General features: G+C 45.3%; 2 protein-coding genes across 2 annotated transcripts in view; both read left to right on the plus strand.

The window, feature by feature from the left end:
- Positions 1-2,662, plus strand: part of LOC121836831 — a 66,194-nt gene extending 63,532 nt beyond the window's left edge. Inside the window, exon 4 of the transcript XR_006078020.1 lies at positions 1,887-2,662. The gene's annotated coding sequence lies outside the window, so the exon portion shown is untranslated. The remainder of the gene's footprint in view (positions 1-1,886) is intronic.
- Positions 2,663-7,197: 4,535 nt separating this feature from the next.
- Positions 7,198-18,365, plus strand: LOC121836647 (THAP domain-containing protein 11-like). The gene is made up of 6 exons (XM_042291606.1): positions 7,198-7,539; positions 9,759-9,957; positions 10,557-10,686; positions 12,074-12,121; positions 13,504-13,566; positions 18,257-18,365. The coding sequence occupies exons 1-6, from the start codon at positions 7,198-7,200 to the stop codon at positions 18,363-18,365; spliced, it is 891 nt and encodes a 296-aa protein (XP_042147540.1).
- The last annotated feature ends 291 nt before the right edge of the window (positions 18,366-18,656 follow it).

The raw sequence follows: 18,656 nt of genomic DNA on the forward strand, positions 1-18,656 counted from the left end.
AATGTACTTGGGAGCAGCCACGGGAGCAGCTGAAACCACTGTTTTGGAGCAGGTTGGGAGCAGCCAAAACTACATTCTGGAGCAAGCTAGGAGCAGCGCAGATCAGTTTTCATCGCACTTCAGCTTGTGTCTTAGACGAGCACGAGAGCAATTTCAATTGTGCTTAGCAGCACAGATGAACATGAGTGGTTAGGGACCTAGGTAGATGGGATAACAGTGTAACAGATGCAAAAACTTGAAACTTTGTGAGCCTTAATGAGAACCAAAAAGCAAGTCCATATGTTTCTGAAGATGGTGTCCTTGATATTTCCTGAGTGGCCTTCAGCTGCTCAAAATGCAAATCAGCACTGTTTATCGCACAGCCCACACGTGCTCGACATAGTAATTATATTTGCGAACCACGTGACGTGCGTAAGCAACGGACGTGCAGTTGCGTGGAGGAACAGGGCAACAAATTTCGAGTTTATCCTTTTGTCAAACTCAATATCGAAGCAGCAGACTACAATTAACGGAGTTATCGTATTCAAAGCGATTAGCGGGAGCAAGGTTAAAGTACACCGAGCAGATCTACCGTTCGCGTGATAGCTGCTGGTCGGCAAGGTTTCGGGTCGGAGTGCGTTTTAGTTCTATCAAATCACAATTTACCTCGCGGGAATGCGGTTCCAACTTCTAACGATGAAGTACTAAAAGGAATCTTTTGCTCATTTGTTTTCAACGGGCCGACGTCCGGATCCCGGGCCGCAGAGCCTCAAGCAATCTGACGCTTAACGACTCGACCTCACCTCGGCCGACTTGCTTAATCGCTTATGGTTGAAGAATAACAATCCAGTCGCAGGTGTAGCGCTTCGAATCCGATCCCCGAGTTTTTTCGCGCGCTTTCGACTCGGGATACACAGGGAGAAGAAACAGAACAAAGGATTGCAAAGCCGACCAAGCTAAACGCGCTAATTGTTGCCAATCGAGTCGATAGAAACCGAAACCAAAAGAAAATACAATATTTTTTTTTTTTTTTTTTGTGGCGCACGTTGCGCGATTTGGTGCATAATGGCGCAAGGTATTGGCTGTGGCGCAGTCTCCGCGAAATGGCGCAGGATGGCGCAGGAAAATGCGTTTGGCGCAAAATGGCGCAAATGGCGCAGCCGTTCCACCCCTGTTACATTTTGGTTTTTGTTCACTTGTTGCCCAGTAATACAAGTGACTCACAAAACTAAACTCATAATTAATGCCTCTGAAATTTTTAGTAGCCGCCTGTAAATCCCTTTATTAAATGAAGATGCAAACGGCGAGTTATGCTAATAAAGCATCTAGGTCATATTATCTTTAATGTTTTTTTTTTAATTGTCAAACTGCCTCTCTGCAACAATAATTGATGAAGTTCAGCAAGCTGTGCTGTGTGACCTAAACAATATATTTTTATGATCTTTACATCACCGTAAAGTTCCAATTAAGCTTTCTTTTGAGTATAACTTGAATATTTTTGGTAAAGATATAACACGGAACATATGCCTGAAAAACTTGTAAGTTTGAACTTAATTTTCTAAAAAAAACACTCTTATTTCTTTCATTCTTTATTCACAGTTAGGTAATATACTAGCCTGTCATGAACTACCAACAGAAAGTGTGATATATTGTTTGTATAGCCGCTATTAGGACTCAAATTTCGTGCTATGAGAGTTTTGAACGGGACTTCGCATGGTTGTAGTAGAGAGCTGGGGGCGTTTTAACCTGTCCAGCTTGTGCTGTCTCCAGCATGAGCTCACTTCGTGCTTTCTCGAGCGTTATTTTCCAAAGACTTTTGCATTCGTGAGCACTAAGACTGCTGCCGCTGCTTGCACGCGATGTAATTAGGACGCGTTTTGTCCCGTGTGCTTAATACATTGTTACAGAATCGGTCTGCGCCTTCTTCGAGCCTGCCGTTGCCGCAGTGGTGCGGTGTTCTCTCGTGGTTCCTGTCCTGTCTTCGTGCGCAGTGCTGTGTTTCGTGAAAAGGCCTCCCCTTGAGTCGTTCAACACATTCAACATGTGGGCACCCCCGTGGCAGCAAGGGAGGAGGGGACAGCATCAACTCTCTTCTCCCGGCACGCCATCACCTGATGTTTTCCTCCGCGCCATGGTGAGTCACCCCCGCCGCCTCGGCGCCGAGTCGTGCGCATGCGCCGCAATCTCCTCGGCGGCGGGTGCGGCTTCGGGATACGATCGCCTGACGTTTCGGATCACCCAACGACCCAAGTGCCTTGAATAATACCAAACACGAAGGAGCGAGTTTCACGGATGCCCTTTTCAAGCTCAAGAGCAATGACCTCATCCGAGTTCCCTACGTCACCTGTGGATAATCAAGACAGCTTGAATGGAAACAACGATTGTGCCAGTGAGAACTTGCTGCAAGCAACATTGTGTGTGCAGTGAAATCATGTTAGCTCATGTGAATCGTAAGTTACGAGCTTAACAGAATAGAGATACTACCGCTAGCTCCTAATTAAAAAAAACTATGATAGCTAGAACTATGACATTTTCAGGGCAGGGTCGCGCTACTAATAGGAAAGTGTGTTGCGTGCAATTTCATAGAGACAGTTCGTGTGAAACTTGTATAACTGATCTAATAAAATCTAAGGTTACCTCACACAGAGAAAAAAAAAAGGTAATTACGTGGGTTGGAGAATACCTCAGCAACCGAAACCAAACCGTAATAAAAAATGGCATAAGTTCACCTCCCGTACGCGATAAATCTGGAGTGCCACAAGGATCTGTTCTTGGGCCACTTTTGTTTTTACTTTATATAAATGACCTCCCTAACAATGTTTCATCAAAAATTCGACTGTTTGCAGACTGTGTGGTATACCGTCATATATCAAATCAATCAGATTGCATTGCCCTTCAAAAAGACTTGAATAGCATAATGCTATGGTGTGAGACATGGCAAATGAAAATAAATATAGAAAAAACGAAAACAATGACATTTACAAACCGTTCTTCCATTGTACATCATGACTACACTCTCATAGATTCAAAAGTATATAAAGTAACGTCATTTTAATATCTGGGTATTCATCCAAGTCGTAATCTTTCGTGGAATAGTCATATAGACTACATTCTTAAAAGAGCAAATTAATCTTCAGGATTTATGAGAAGACATTGGTACATGGCAACAAAAGAAACAAAACTACAAGCATACACTGCTCTGATTAGGCCAAAGTTGGAGTATGCATCTATAATTTGGAACCCGCATCAGAAGTATTTAAATGACTGGCTAGAATCTCTTCAAAACAGGGCAACTGGATTCATACTCAAACAACATGCACCTGTAAGCGTCACACAACTTAAAGCCCCAATTGGCTTAGAAACACTTCGGCAGAGAAGATATCTTGCTAGGCTATCGTATTTCCATAAGCGCTTCCACTCTTCAACTGAATTTCGCGAAAATAACGTCCCCCCCCCCCCCTATCTTTCCTCGTCATGATCACCCCAACATAGTTCATATTCCCTTCGCAAAAACTAACTTGTATAAATTTTCGCCGCTTTATTCAATGTTATTTTGCTATTTCGATGTCCCTGATCTCTGTGGTCCCTTTACATTCAAACATAATTGAGGCAATTAAAATGTAGGACAAATTAGAACTTTCTTTTTCTTTTTTTTATTAAAACCTACCCAAATTAGCCGGCATGTTTCTCTGTGCACTCCCAGTAAGACTGACTGCAGCTGGCATGATTTTACAGACAGAAAAACAAGTACTGCCGGCATTTTTCTTACCCCCCCCCACGCTGCGCGGGTCTGCTGCCAGCATTCTTTTTTTCCTATGTCTACGCAGCCAGGCTATCAGGAAAATATAATGCCGGCTGCCGGCATTATACCCGCTCCCTACATATTTTTGTTTTCTTTTTTTTTTTTTGCTACCAAATTTACAGCAATGTCACAGGGTCGTTGAGAAGGAAAGCTCGTCACAACCGTGAATGGAACAGGTATTCTAGATGCTACAAATGCCCAGCACAGTGAGGTAAGAGTTGATACTTACCATACATCTTTATGACTTGGGCTCGAAAACAGCCAGATTGACTGGCGTCTTCCCGCCACACGTACCAATGGTTGGTGTTGAAGTCTGTAAGCCCAGCTGGGCTAAATTCTTTATGTCGCTGCATAGAACAACGACCTCCGCGTCGTCGTCCTGAAACCAGACGTACGCGTGCATGCTTCCGCAAACTAGTATGGACGTAACGCTAAACACTGCGAAACTCGTAATACAAGGTACTTCCGACGCACGTGTTACTTGGCAATGTTTAGGGACATTAAGGATTCGGGGGATTGAGGACTGCTGTCACTTCGGACTTTTGAAGGACATGCTGCCGCTGCGGCGCCACCAGTGCGACAACTACAATCACGTGAATTCATGTGTTGGTACGAAATAATCGTAAAACACGATTTGTATTATAATACTCATTAACAAATTTTGCTAATGTTTGAAATGCCGCCCTGATGCCACCAATTCACTCGCAGCTGCAAGAACGAACGCCAGGACTTAGGGCACCAAGTACAAAGGTGACAGGGATAATAGCCAACGAAATCCATTCTTGTAGCCACTTCTATCAACAATGAGAAAAATGGCGGACGATTCAGGTGGTCCCGTGGCGGGTTGCTCCTCGGATGTTACAGATCCTTCTAGTTCACGCCAAAATTCCCACGCATGCAAACGAAAAAAGTACTTGGAACCTGGCGCTGAATACCGGATACCGACAACAACAGAACTTTTTCGCAAAAAAAGAGTAAGCACTGCCGTGCCGTAGGCAAGCGCAGCGGCAGTATCAATATCACAAGAACGTGCCAGCGACGGCGGATCAGACACTCACAGAGCGGACAACCACAGAGCTTACGACAATAGAGCCGGCGGCTCCGCAGCTGACAACCACCAAGCCTACGACGATGGAGCCGGCGACCCCGCAGCCGGCAACCACAGAGGCTACGTTGATAGAGCCGGCGACTCTGCAGATGACAACCACCAAGCCTACGACGATGGCGGCGACCCCGCAGCCGAAAACCATCAAGTCTACGACGATGGGGTGGGCGACTATGCCGAAAGCGACCCTGGAGCCCACAGCGAAGGAGCCGATGACAACGGAGCCGACAACGCATTCACGACCGCTCTGGACGACGAGCTCGCGAGTGACAGCGACTTGGCACATTTTATTTCACAGTTTTGCTGCACAAGTTTTGCTAATACCACGTTGTCTGCGGCGGATGCCACGATTGGCATCATTTGTTACGGCATTGCAGCGAGCCTGAACTGGTCAAACATGGAAGGGCTGCTCAAACTTGTGAACTTCCTATTTGGCAAAGATGTGCTTCCGGGATCAAAGTTTTTGCTTAGGAAGATATGGTCCAAACTTAAAAAGTGGATGACTAAGCACCACCTCTTCTGCAAGGAGTGCGGCACCAATGTTGTTGCAGGGACTCAAGATGGGACACCATGTCCGAACTGCCAAGCTGTCGTCCCTACGAAGAATTTCTCCCAACGGAATTTCTTCACAACGCTCGACCTGAAGCGGCAGCTAGAGGTACTCTTAGCCGACGAAGGTATCGCGCAAGAGCTGTTCCGGTCTCTCCAGAAGAAAAACGAAAAAGCAGACAACACCATGAGAGATCTGACGGATGGAGCACTCTATCAAAAACAGACTGCCAACAGCTCCTGGTGTGATATTATACTCACTATGAATACTGATGGTGCACGAGTTTTTAACTCGAGCAAATCGTCACTGTGGCCACTCCAGTGCGTATTCAATGAGCTGCCGGTGCACATACGCTGGAGCAATGTACCGCTTGCAGCACTGTGGTTTGGTGCAGGCCACCCCGACATGGTGATGTTCCTAAACCCGTTCGTCAACGAGATCAACCGTATCGGGACAATCACATGGGAAAGTGGCGGTCACATCATGAACTCAAGGGTACAGATCGTATGCTGTTGCGTCGATGCGCCAGCAAGGGCTGCTGTTCTGAACATGAAACAGTTTAATGGATATTACGGATGCACCTGGTGCCTTCAGAAGGGGACATAACTGAATGGTGCTTTTGAACCGTCACATTGATCTTGGAACTGTACCGTCAAGTCTTGCATATTTTACGCTGTCAACTGATGAAATCCGTTTCGTGAGTAATCTAATTAATTTGGAAAGTGATGATAAAATCAAGACAGGAAAGAATAAAAAGTGAGATCTTGGTCGCTTTTGTTCAGCTTCAGTAACTGAATAATTTGTTAAATGTAAAGCTTAAAGCATCATTTTGCGCCAACCAGTTCTTTCTCATTTTTTTACTTTTTGAGGTTTCATGAGGTACCCAGTGCAAGAGGATGGGGCAGTGGCACCACAGAGGACGGTTCGCTCTTTAAGGAAGAACGCAGCAGCAGCACTGCGGAAAGGGGAACCGTCCTGTGGAGTGAAGGGGCCCACATCGCTGATGAATGCCCTGGGACCTGACTTGGTCTGGAGTATGTGAACCCTGACTATCTCCACTGTGTCTTGGAGGAAGTAACCAAGCAAATGTGCGAGAAGTGGCTCACCTGCACGCAGCTCGAGTGCTACATTGGCACCCTAAAAACAGTGGAAATCATTGACAAGCAGCTCTTGCAGCTAACTCCACCCCAGTGGTTTACCCGGTTGCCCAGGTCTCTGGTGGAATGGCCATTTTGGAAGGCAAGTGAATGGAAGTGGTGGCTGCTCCACTACGCCATCCCGTGCCTAGAAGGTATCCTGCCAAAGTATCTGGACCACTTTTGTCTCCTCGTGAGTGGAGTGTACCTCCACTCAAAGGACGCGGTAGAAGAGAGTGACGTGTCCAAGGCCTCAGATTTGCTGGCCGAGTTTGTGATGATGACTCAGGTTTTGCATGGCATGAGTGCTATGACATTTAAAGGGGTACTCCGCCAATTTTTCGATGGTCGCCGATTTGCCTCAAAATTGGCTCAACACACCAGTGGGCAAAGCTGAACTCGTAACCAAATTATTTCATTGAAATAGTTTTTTTTCGCAGTTATTGAATTTGCAAATTACGGGTTCAGAGCCGATTTCAACAGGTGACTCTCTACCGGCAACACTGGAGTCGCTCGTCAGGTGACGTCATTGGAAGTGCTCGTTTGGGCGACCTTTTGGGAAGTGTGCTTCGAAACGACATGCATCGCTACAATTTCGATCTTTCTAAGTTTCCGTACCCATACAATGGGTTTCGGAAACTGGTGCTGTGCTGTCGGCTGCACAAACAGCGCCAGTGACAAACGCAGCGTGTCGTTTCATCGCTTTCCTGGTGACGGCGCCTTGCGCGAGCAATGGATCCAAGCTGTACGGCACGATAAGTGGTCCCCGACGAGTACAACTCGACTGTGCTCGGAACACTTTCACGCCGACTGTTACGAGGCCTCGAGTCTTCTGAAGTCGGAGTTCGGCCTTGGCCACGGTACCCGGAAGCTCAAGCCCGATGCCGTGCCTACGCTTTTTAAGCACACGGAACCCCGACGACCCCCCATCGAAAGAGGAGCCCTTGCAAAAAGGAAAAGATCAGAGGTTGATGTTTATGTCTCGTTCACATGTGCGTTCGAGAAGCGCGCTCGCTGTGGTGCGGATTGTCGACGAGATTTAAACACGTAATGAATTTGTGTATGTGAGCTAGCTAGGCTGTGCTTGCCGAGTGAAGTGCAAGCGATTGAACCAGAAGACTTTATTGCTGCTCGAAGCGAGCACTCAACACGGTGGCCCATGATACTTCTCGCTGCTCGAGTCGTAGTCTCTTGAGGATGAGAAGTACACCTGTGTACAAGGTGCGGCCGTAAAAAACTTCTAGATTTGAAACGCCTAGCAAAAATAGGATTTCGAACGTGCACACATGAGATGGGGCACACTAACGTTGTTTCGCCCAAAGTTTCATGTCTATTCTTTTCAGACGTCAACTTGGGAGTAGAGACTAGCTAAAAATACAACAAAATCAGCCGCCGTGCATTTCCTATGGCCTATAGCAGTGGTTCTCAAATGGGGGTCCGCAAAGACATTCTAGGGGTTCGCAAAGCCCAGACTCATCAGTCAAGCCTAGCAATTAAATTATCTGTTTTCGGATTGAGAAGAAACGTTCCAATTTTCGGGTAGGTCTGCTTGTGTACATGTCAATAACAGAAGTCTACTTCACACCAGCCCTTACATATACCCATTTAATAAATCACTAGCATAATATATTAATACATTTCCTTTCCCCTCACCACGAGCGGAGTCCTCCATCATCTCCGATCCACAAGGGGTCTGCGGAACATCAAGGGTTGAGACTCACTGGCCTATGGGGTAGTTTTTCGTTTGCAAACTGGTTTGCAACCGCACTCCCATATGGTATACCCAATACAAAGGCATTATTTTTTTCCTCATTTTTCACAATTATTTCAATCGCTGCCAGCCTTTCCAAAGATGTTCTCAGGGTTTTTGCGTTCAATAGGTCTCCTGTGTTGCCTTAGAGACGCTGCGCAAAAAAATATCTATTTTTCTATCGGTAACGGGCACAAACAGGTGAGACATACCAGCACGTCTCAAATCGACAATCACTACCAAGTATACTTCGATGCAACCTTGTCATAAACTGCAGGAAAGCCTGCAGGTGCAAACGCCGAACGTCCCGCCACACAAGCGCACATGCATCTGAGGTGCATTTAGAGGCAACCAGTTTGCGCTTACTGTTCGCTGCAGTCGATGTTGAAGTAGGACGCTAAGTATAGTTGCAATAACTATGTGACGCCTCTCTGGTATGCGGTCTGTAAACGTTTTGAAACATTCATTTTTGTCCAAAGTGGGTGGCGAAAATTCCGGAATTTGAAAGTTGCTCATGAAATAGCCAGGTACAAATAGTTACGCGACGCCTCTTTTATATTCGTGCCGTCCAGAGGGTTTGTACTACTCAGAAAAAGATGTTCAAAGCTTCAGCCACCTGAGATCAAGGTCCCAGACCAGTTTGCAGACGTAAAACAATCAATGTAGGCCATAGGAAATGCATTGCTGCCGTTTGTGTTCTATTTTTTTTTAATTTACTACCTCCAAGTAGATGTCTGAAAAAATAGGTATCAAACTTTGGGCGAAACAATGTTTGTGTGTCCAGTTTCAAGTGAGTATGTTTCAAATTCGATTTTTTTCTAGGCATTTAAATTGTCAAAGTTCCTACGGCCGCACCACACTATTTCTCGCATCACATGCCTGTCGTGATGTGCGTAGGAAACGAGAAAATAAATTGTGCGAGTGTGTACCCATAATAAATATTGTAACGTAGGGTCATTATTATAATGGGTCCAAGTGTCTATTTGGTCGTTCTTGGTAAAATACCAGAATCCCCTGCTGCATAACACTAGGGAATGTAAACATCTTCGACAGAAGTCTGTCTGGTTAGGAAATTAATAGACTGACTGAAAATTGCAACTCTAACCAAACTTTAATAAAAACAAAATACTCCAACGTTTCTGGACCTGCTCGGTCCCTTGGTCATGGGTGACCGAGGGACCGAGCTGGTCCCAAAACGTCGGGCTACTTTGTTTTTATTAAACTTTAGTTAGAGTTGAAATTTTCAGTCAGTCTATAACACTGTAGTAGTTCATTGTCAGCGAGGTTAAAGAAGATCTGAATAAGAGAGAGAGAGAAGACAAAACTTATTGATTACTTTGAGATGGGTGAACAAGCATCTCATATTAAATTAGATTGTGGTCTAGTAATAAACATATTTTTTCATCCCAATAGAAATCTTATATTATTGAACACAGCTGGTGCAGGATGCACTGGATGCTGCAGCACCTGGGCCATCTCAGCAAGAAGCTGCTCCTGATCCAGCCATGGACGACGACAGCGAGTGCTTCTTTGAGCAAACCTCAGAATCAGTGAGTGCTGACGTTGGCTGCCAAGCAAATATCCATCTGGCAACCAGAAAGAAGGCCCAGACATCCACCCAGAGCAGAAGCGTTGGTATGTTATCAACTTATTCATTTACCTTTGCTTCTGTTTACATTCAGTGCACTTTATTCCTACCAAGAGGACAGAGGCTTTCAAGCCTTTGTCCTCTTGTATATAATACTGCCGACCGGGCTAGCTGCTCTCTGCATGCTTCTGGAGGGGCTTCGGGTGCTAATCCAACTTTGTTCGGAGACACGATTTCAGCGAGGTGCGAGCCGAACTTAGGTTTATGGCACGGATTGCATTATGTTTATCGTTTGTGCCGAAGCCAAAGTGTCTAAATGCGTGGGCTATCTACCGCTCTTTGAGGCTGCGAGCCCAAAAGATGGGAAGAGTGTTCCGGAGAGGGGGGGGGTTGCGAACATTTTGGGGGCTGTTTTGACATCAGGACACCCGCCCTGGCTATGCCACTGTGTCAGGGGTATAGGAAGGGGAGCTTGTCCTAAAGAGACACACCTCCAAACTTGTTCGCCTTATTTATACTCATGCATCCTTTATTAGGCATTGATTGGTTTAATCTCGCATGTTCATTACTATTGACAGCAAATCTTGCGTCCTGATTGTGATGCCAGCCAGACATATGCTTCAAGCATTGTTAAACTGCTTTTTAGGTATTCAAACAGAACCTTCGATTCGTCATCTGGGCTGCCAGACAGACAGCACCTGGAGCACAGAAAGGCCACCCCTTCAAGCGTCGCCTCCGCTGCTCACTGATGACGAACAACACAAGCTTTCTGATGAGTATGTCTTGTACATTAAAAGTATTTACGGTGCTAGATGTTGTGAAGTCTCCTAAGTTGGATACTCATGGCTTTATACAGGTTACTAAGCATAACCTTGACATGGTAAATAGACCAGGTTATTAATTGTCAAGGTTCAAATTTGCAAAGTTTGAAGCTTTTAAGATTTCTAGTAGTTTCGGTTCAACAATTTGAATTTATATGGACTTGAAAGTAAAAAAATCAAAGGTATAAAATACTTCCCCACTAGAAATTTAAAACTTTTTTTTTGTGTGTTAGGCCAGAGTAAACTTTTTCATTGTGACTACTTCTGCTTTTGAGACATAACTGCATTTAAACCTAAAGTTAAAAATTTTTTGAACATTTCCCATTTTTTCAAAATTGCAAACTCCAAAACTTTGAAAAAGGCACAGTCTGGTTCTCATTAAGGTATGACTTCCACAGCTTCAATTTCCAACGATGTTTTCATAGATTCATATTTAAAAAAAACTTGCGTGTCATGTTTTGGCAGTGTGAAGTAGCAGATCAAATGAAGCGACGAACCTAGCCGCCTTAGAGCAATTTTCGTCAGCGTAATCACTACTGCAATGATGCATGTTAGCCTAGTGTCTAACGTGCATCATTGCAGTAGTGATTACGCAAACACGTTGCTGCGCCATGCTCATCCAAATCGAACCAACCAGAAACGGGCAGATGTTGAGCAGACGAAAAACATGAGGCAAGCTGGCAAAACTAAAACAGGTTGTACTACCTGCGGTACCCGTCACACAGAAGAAATTAGCGAGGTGTATTAAAAGTCGACGGCTGTCGATTTTTTAATGTAAAAAGCTCACAAGTTCGATAATTTTTAAACCAATCATCAAAACTTTGGCTAAAAGAAAGGTTGCGGCATCCCTACTCGCCACTATCTCGACAGTGTGTCCTCGGTGGACAGGCCGTTGTCTCACCTCCAATATAATTATGAGTTCCTCAAGAAGTTACATCACGGTCCACTTACTGCATACCTACCTTGTACTGTCTTTTAATTGGGTAAAGAAAATGCAAAACTTGATCAATAATTATCCCAAAGTCTTTTGCTGTTTTGCACATTCTTTGAATTGGGTTAGGCTCTAATAGTGACTGCCTTCAAAACTAATGCTAACACGTCCCACTGGAATACTAATTTTAGAAGTTAATAAACATGCTTTGGTTAATTAGTGATAATGGTACTATGATTATCCACCCATCCAACGTCCGCCGAGTAGTTGCACAGACACACTGTGAAGACGGCATTCACGTGGCAGTGAGCCTCTTTTATATATATAAAAATCCGTCTTGGTTAAAAAATACCACCCTGTACATTTCATCATACACACAGGAAACTCGAGTTGCTTTTATGATATTTTCAGAGATGACAAGGATGAAGCAGACACTGCAGTCATCTGGGATTCGGACATGTGAGTATACATAGACTATGAGGTGCCACAACCTTCCCTTCTTCTGTCTCTTAGTTTGGTGGTCACTCTCACTAGCCTCTAAGTTAGCAAGTGAAGCATGACATTGTTTTTATGAATGGTGACATAAAAGTTTGGAAAGGTGGTATTCAGAAAGCATCGTAAGGATTCAGGCACCTACCACCAGGGAAAACCTGGAATTGTGAAAGATCTTTTTAGCACCTGGACAAATCAGGGAATTTGAAAGATGTAATTTGGTAGATGCCACGAGGATGAAAGGTTTCAAAAGCAGCAACATGTCTGTTTACAGACCAGGATCAGCATTAGTTGATGCTCTGCAGGGGAGTTACAAAATGAGATGCCCACATTCACGTGAGCACGTGGGCATGCGGGCACTCCAATAGACCCTTTCCAGAATTCAGTGCCATCTGGTGACTCAACTGGCTGTTTAACTTGAACTGTACTAATGGCGGCAGTGAACCTGTGATCTGCAGTATTTTATGGGGCACCCTCACTTTCGCAAGTCAACGGTAAACGAGAATGTGCGCTTCGCTGTACAGGTATTTTTTAATCTCTTTCAGTATCGATGGCGAAAAAAATGTGACCAGTCAGAACGAAGCGCCAACCCACATAGCAATCTTGATAAATTTTTATACATCAAGGGGCTTTGAAGCCGAGTGTGTGCTACTAACACATTGACTGGGCCCGAGTTAGAAATGAAAACTTACGCAGCTCTTGCATCTAATTCTTACTTCACGTCGCGCTAACGTCTAGAATGTATGGGCCTCGAATCATCTGCTTAGGAGCATCCTCAACTTCTTTCATCAGTAAACAGAAGGCCGCCATTAGTATAGACCATTTGCCTTTTTTCAGATAATGATAGTCATCAAAGTGGCCAGACTGAATTCTGGAAAGGGTCTATTGTCCAAAATATATTCTATTTAGAAGCTTGCATTGCAAAGCTGTTGTGGGAAGACATCAGCATTAACCAAGCTTATGGGTGCTTCTCACCTGAAATAGTGCCTCACTGTAATATGTTTCTAACATATTGTTACCTGAAAGAAGACATCTTTGGCACTAAGCTGTTGACTAATGTCACTTGTAAATTACAAGCATTTTTCTTCAATGTTTCTAAAATATTATTAGCTGAAAGAAGAGACCATTGGCACTAAGCTATTGACTCCCCATTATGTCACATGTAAATTTCAAGCATTTGTTCTTCAAATATTTATTTAAATATCTCTTTAAATACCCATTAAATATGTATTGAATAAAGATTACAGACATTAATTATTTTGGTTAGTCTTGTTCTTATGAAATGCTTTGTGATTTAAGGAGTTTGCAATTGCACGATCATTTACATGACATGTTTCCTATTCATGCAGGCAGGACAGCCAAGACCCGCCATACTGCCCCAAGGAGAGGGACATGCATGATTCCGACGAGGAGTAAGGCATCCTTTTATGTCTCGGGTCTAAACAAGGTACCGACGTGATGCACGAACTGGAATTAGTTCATTGAATAGGAACTACAGAACCTGTCATTCTGAATGTTATGTGACAGCTATCCATTATGACAAACAGCGGGTTCTTTGTCATAAGGCAAGAGGCACCTAATGCAGTGCATTGTTCAACCTAAGGTGAATTTCCATAGCAGTTATACGGTTCTTCCAACTGTAATAGCTTGCACAAGAAACTGGAAGCATGTGGCACAACATCACAAAACGAGCTTCATGCCTTGCATTACTAATATGTTGCAGAATTTCAATGTTATGAATAGCTAGGTTCATTCTTCGTTAGCATACCCTGCTGATTAAGTTGAACTAGATTTACCCAAAATCCTCCGTATGGCATCTCGTGAAAAGTATCTGGCAATTTACAGGATAAAAATGACAATAATCAGGCAGAACAGCATCATACCAAGCTGGCCTCTCGAGGAGCTGTTTATAGGTGAAGGACTTGGGGCTTATTGCATTATTTCTTCACTTTAGCAGGTTTTGACCAGAGGTGGTGGAAGCATGCACCTAAAATCTACAGATGTAACTGGGCAGCCCCTATCAGTGAGTTCTAAGGAACTGATAGAATTAGGATGCTTTTTTTGACATCTAACATAACATGTGTATTGCTTGTGCGGAGAGGCATCATTTTACATCTTTTTCCTTGTAACTATTTCTCCTGGCTCTGCTGTTTCTGGGTACAACTGAGTTCCAATTTCAAACTTGCCTGTTATTTCTGGAACTCGTGGTTCCCAAAATTAAACAAATCTTCCAAACTTGCATACATTAACCTAATAAATATTTCTATTAGACAAATGGTTTTGTATTAGTCTAATACACATCTCTACTTATGAGATAAAGATGTCTATTAGTCTCATAGAGATTTCTATTGGTCTCATACAAGTTGCTATTAGCCTTATAGGGATTCCTATTAGTCTCATAGGAGTTTCTATTACTGTAATATCCCGAGTCATCGCCCACCCCCCTACCGCCTGAAATTCGTTAAAAAAGTGGGGTGGGCCATGTCTCGGTGGGTGTGCACAAACACTTGAAAAAAAGCGGAAAAAACCGCCTATTTTTCTCTGCGTATCTAGCGCTGATGCACAAGAGATACATCAAACTCAAAACTCAATTTAGTTTCATTGTTTTATAGAAAAAAATGCTCACGAAAGAATATTTTACTATAGCGAAGTCCGTTGCTAGCATACGCGCTAGAAACACCGCCGATCTGCATATAGCGCGAACGTTTGTTCCGTGAAAGAATGTCACCATTATGTTCTCCTATTTAGTAAAAAAAAAAAAAAAAAAACGTCTACAAGAAAATAGAAAAACCGACCAGGCGCAACGAGCGAGCGAGCGAGCGGACCAAAGAAGCGACCAAGAGCAATGCTGGGAAAACGGGAAAGCCGACGGTCGCGTTGGCAAATACTTTGGCATCGGGCCAAGTCGGGCGCCTTGTCAATTGCAAGCTCTTGCGCAACTTGTTTGGTGCGTACATACGTGCGTCCGTGCACGGCGGGCTATCAATGCACGGTTGGGACGCTCTGCAAACGTCTGTGTAGGACGTTCCAGCAAAGCTTTATTTACGCTTTGGCTTTGCCTAAAATATTGCACAACCGCGGTCGCGACGGGCGGGAAGAAGGAGCGGGTTCGCGGTGACCTTACTTCGGCGGAGACAGACTTTGACCTAACACTCCGCGGTTACGTTAACAAACTCTTATTTGTTATCTCCATCGTTTTCTTTTCGCACGGATACACGACCACTTTGGGGTCGCTCACGGAGGAAATGCGTAAACAAAAAGAAGTGTCTTTCCCTCCTTCGTTTTACTTTGTCACGGACGTCCTCCAACTGTAAGGTCCGCGGCCGCGTCATTCGGGTAGGATGAGTGTTCGCGGATCGCAGAGTCCGCGCTGGGGTATTTGAAGGGGTGGGCGATGACTCTGTATTTTTTCGGAAATCGATATTGGCCCCAAAAATGGGGTGGGCGATGGCTCGGGGATGGGCGATGACTCGGGACATTACGGTAGTCTCATAGGCATTGCTATCAGTCTTATAGGAGTTCCTATTAGTCTCATAAAAATGTCTATTAGTCTCATAGATATTCCTATTAGAATTTTTGCTAGGTGCAGTCAACTGACAGAGCTGAGTTTGCACACATTATAGATGCAATGTGTCCATCATCACAGAAGGGCATTGGGACACCTGTTTATGCCTTGTTTGCTTTTAGTCCTTGCATAGTCAACTTGTTTCTGGCACATTAATACTTTAGCCCCCTAATTTTGTGAGAAAATGCCCTCTCGTTTTTCTTCCTTTTCTTTTTCTTTGCTGTGGATGCTATTACCCAGTAAAACATGATCAACTGGTATCAACCCTGTTTTCATAAGCTATACCACTTTCTTGGATCACATACCTCGTAAAATTCAGCTAGTTTCAGATGCACCTGCCGTGATGATACGCTTGGGACAAGCTATATGTTGCTCACATTTTATTGGGCACCAAATGCTTTCTGCAGAAGCTGGTGAGACACACCTATCCTCTGTGGGTAGTCTGGAAAACATTCGCTGCAGGCACAACTTCAGGCAGCTGAGCTTGCCTTGTCTAAAGCCCAGCAGCAGGCCAACTACTGGAAAGGCCAGTATGAGAGAAAGAAGGCGCAAGGCCTTGGTCTCAATACACTCGACGACCCCCAGGACTGCCACTATTCGCGACTCCAATTCACTATAGGTGGCGCCACTTGTTTTCCGAAATGGCGGTTTTAGTGAGGGTTAGCCCTTGCCGCCAAAGGAGTTGAAAAAGGAAAGAAGAGAAATGAGAAGAGTGAAAAGGAGGAGCAGACAAGGGTGAAAGCAGAGAGGGGATAGTAGAAGTGGCGACTAGACTGAATCATCCTGGCCGGGCCTTACCAGGACTCCCGTCTATGAGAAGCGGGGGCCGAAGTGGTGTATTGCCTCGCCCGGGGGTTCGCGAAGGATCCAAACCTACCCCGGACTTGGCTCAACCACCAGGATGCCCTTTTCCCCAGATACGAGAAAGCCACGCACAGTCAGACATGGGTGGGCGAACCCGCATGGCTCAGGGTCCGTGGAGACGCCACTCTCCAAACACCTGCTTTCACAAATAAATGCCCCCTGCGGGGAGTTGAAAAAGGAAAGAAGAGAAATGAGGAGAGTGGAAAGGATGAGAAGATAAAGGCGAAAGAAGGGAGGGGATAGTAGAAGTGGCGACCGACTGAATCATCCTGGTCGGGTCAAGCCAGGATTCCCATCTACGGGAAGCGGGGGCCGAAGTGGTGTATTGCCTTGCCCGGGGGGCCCCAAAGGGTCCAAACCTACCCCGGGCTCGGCTCAACCACCAGGATGCCCTTTTCCCCGGACACAGGAAAGCCACGCACAGTCAGACGTGGGCGGGCGAACCCGCACGGCTCGGGGTCCGTGGAGACGCCACTCTCCAAACACCTGCTTTCACAGGTGCCCCCTGCGGGGCCAGGATCGACTGGGGCGACGCCCCGAGAGCTGCGGGAGAAGCGGAGCTCACGTGACCGATGCGCGGCCAAGAAGTGCGACGTCACAAGAGATGCGTCAGGAATTGGTCGAAACGGGACGTGCCCTCGGTCACGTTTTGGTTAGCGATTTTCAGGAATACTGTTCTTATTTCCCCTTGAATAACCGTGAAAAATATAAATCGGACCAAAAATGATTACTAAACCGTAAAACACAACAGCATAACTGTTTTTCTTTTTGTTACGCTGGACGCGAAACGGGCAACGAGGAACTATGGGCAAACAAAATAAAATAAGAAAGGAACACGCGGGAGACGTTTGGTTTTGGTTTCATATGTCGGTGTCGTGTTTACTTTCTGAACACGGTACTCGAAAGATTCTGCAAAATGGTAGTCATGCCAAATTTGGTGTGCACCTAATCGGAGAGCCCCATCTCCTCTGCTGATTGGCTGCAGGATTGTAGGTACCGCGTAGGCCGCGTAGGGACAACTCAACTAGGGATGGTTCTGGTGGCCAGCATGTCGCTCTGTGGTGTCACCGGGGTTACCATAGTTACGTTACGTCGCAGTCGTGCCGTTTTCAAACTCGTTTCGACGGCTTTTCGCGACGCCTTTTGATCGCACGCTGACGCCGACGCCATGGAACTCCGAGGTGCTATCGTCGGGGATAGCCAGTTGAAGTTTATGGAACGCCATCGACTGTGGCTTGTCTGAAGTGTGCAAGTGTGCACTTTCAGCTTCCCGGGTGCATCGACGTGTACGCTGCCCGGGTACGTTGAATGCTTGCACCTGTACGCTGAGGACTTCATTGCCGTGTATGTGGGCGGAAACGACCTTTTCAACGGGGACTCCGCCGACGATATAGCCACGCGAATAAAGGTGAATATCATTAAGTTATTGAAACACTGGAGGAGCGGGGCAAAAGCGGGATGACATGACAAAATGTTGTATGAGGAGGGGGGAAAGGAGGCCCAAGCAAAATGGCAAATTTTTTTTTTTTTGGGGGGGGGGGGGGGGGCAGACCCCATGGGCCCCTCCCTGGCTATGTGCTTGGCTCTAGTTTATGTAATCCATTAACCTGGTTAGCAGCAGTACACAACTTCGCTTTGTCAGGTGCATAAATGGATGTTCTTTCTTTTCGAAGGATTTCATTGTCGGGCTCATGGAGTCAACACGGCATGTGCTGGTATACAAGATTGTACCGAGAGGTGGTCCTGTCGGGGCAGCCAGAGAGAGAGAAAGGCTTGCGCTAAACCACCTCCTGGTGCGAAAGCTGGCTGCCCTCAACGTCAATATCTTGACTGTTGACGTAAGTACATAACACTCACACCCCTAACACATCTAGCTTTTGAGTTGCATGTGACACATTTTCTAGAGCCTTTAAATACTCTGTTGATCCAATATACAGGATGGTTGATTCAAACAGATTTAAAAAAAAGGGGGGGGGGTGAAAGTTAGATGAGTGCCGCCTTCACCATGATCTCAGGCTCGGTGGTTATGGTTAGTTAACTAATTAATTCAAATCTGTTAATAAACTTTTTCAT

Source organism: Ixodes scapularis, unplaced genomic scaffold (assembly GCF_016920785.2).
Source record: "Ixodes scapularis isolate PalLabHiFi unplaced genomic scaffold, ASM1692078v2 PGA_scaffold2__306_contigs__length_199485367, whole genome shotgun sequence".
Taxonomy (NCBI): Eukaryota; Metazoa; Arthropoda; class Arachnida; order Ixodida; family Ixodidae; genus Ixodes; species Ixodes scapularis.

Bases quoted from the DNA above. Each gene is read 5' to 3' on its own strand.
- LOC121836647 (XM_042291606.1), top strand. From the start codon at position 7,198: ATGGGTTTCGGAAACTGGTGCTGTGCTGTCGGCTGCACAAACAGCGCC. The intron at 7,540-9,758 runs GTTGATGTTTAT...TATTGAACACAG, and splicing joins CAAAAAGGAAAAGATCAGAG to CTGGTGCAGGATGCACTGGA. The intron at 12,122-13,503 runs GTGAGTATACAT...CTATTCATGCAG, and splicing joins GTCATCTGGGATTCGGACAT to GCAGGACAGCCAAGACCCGC.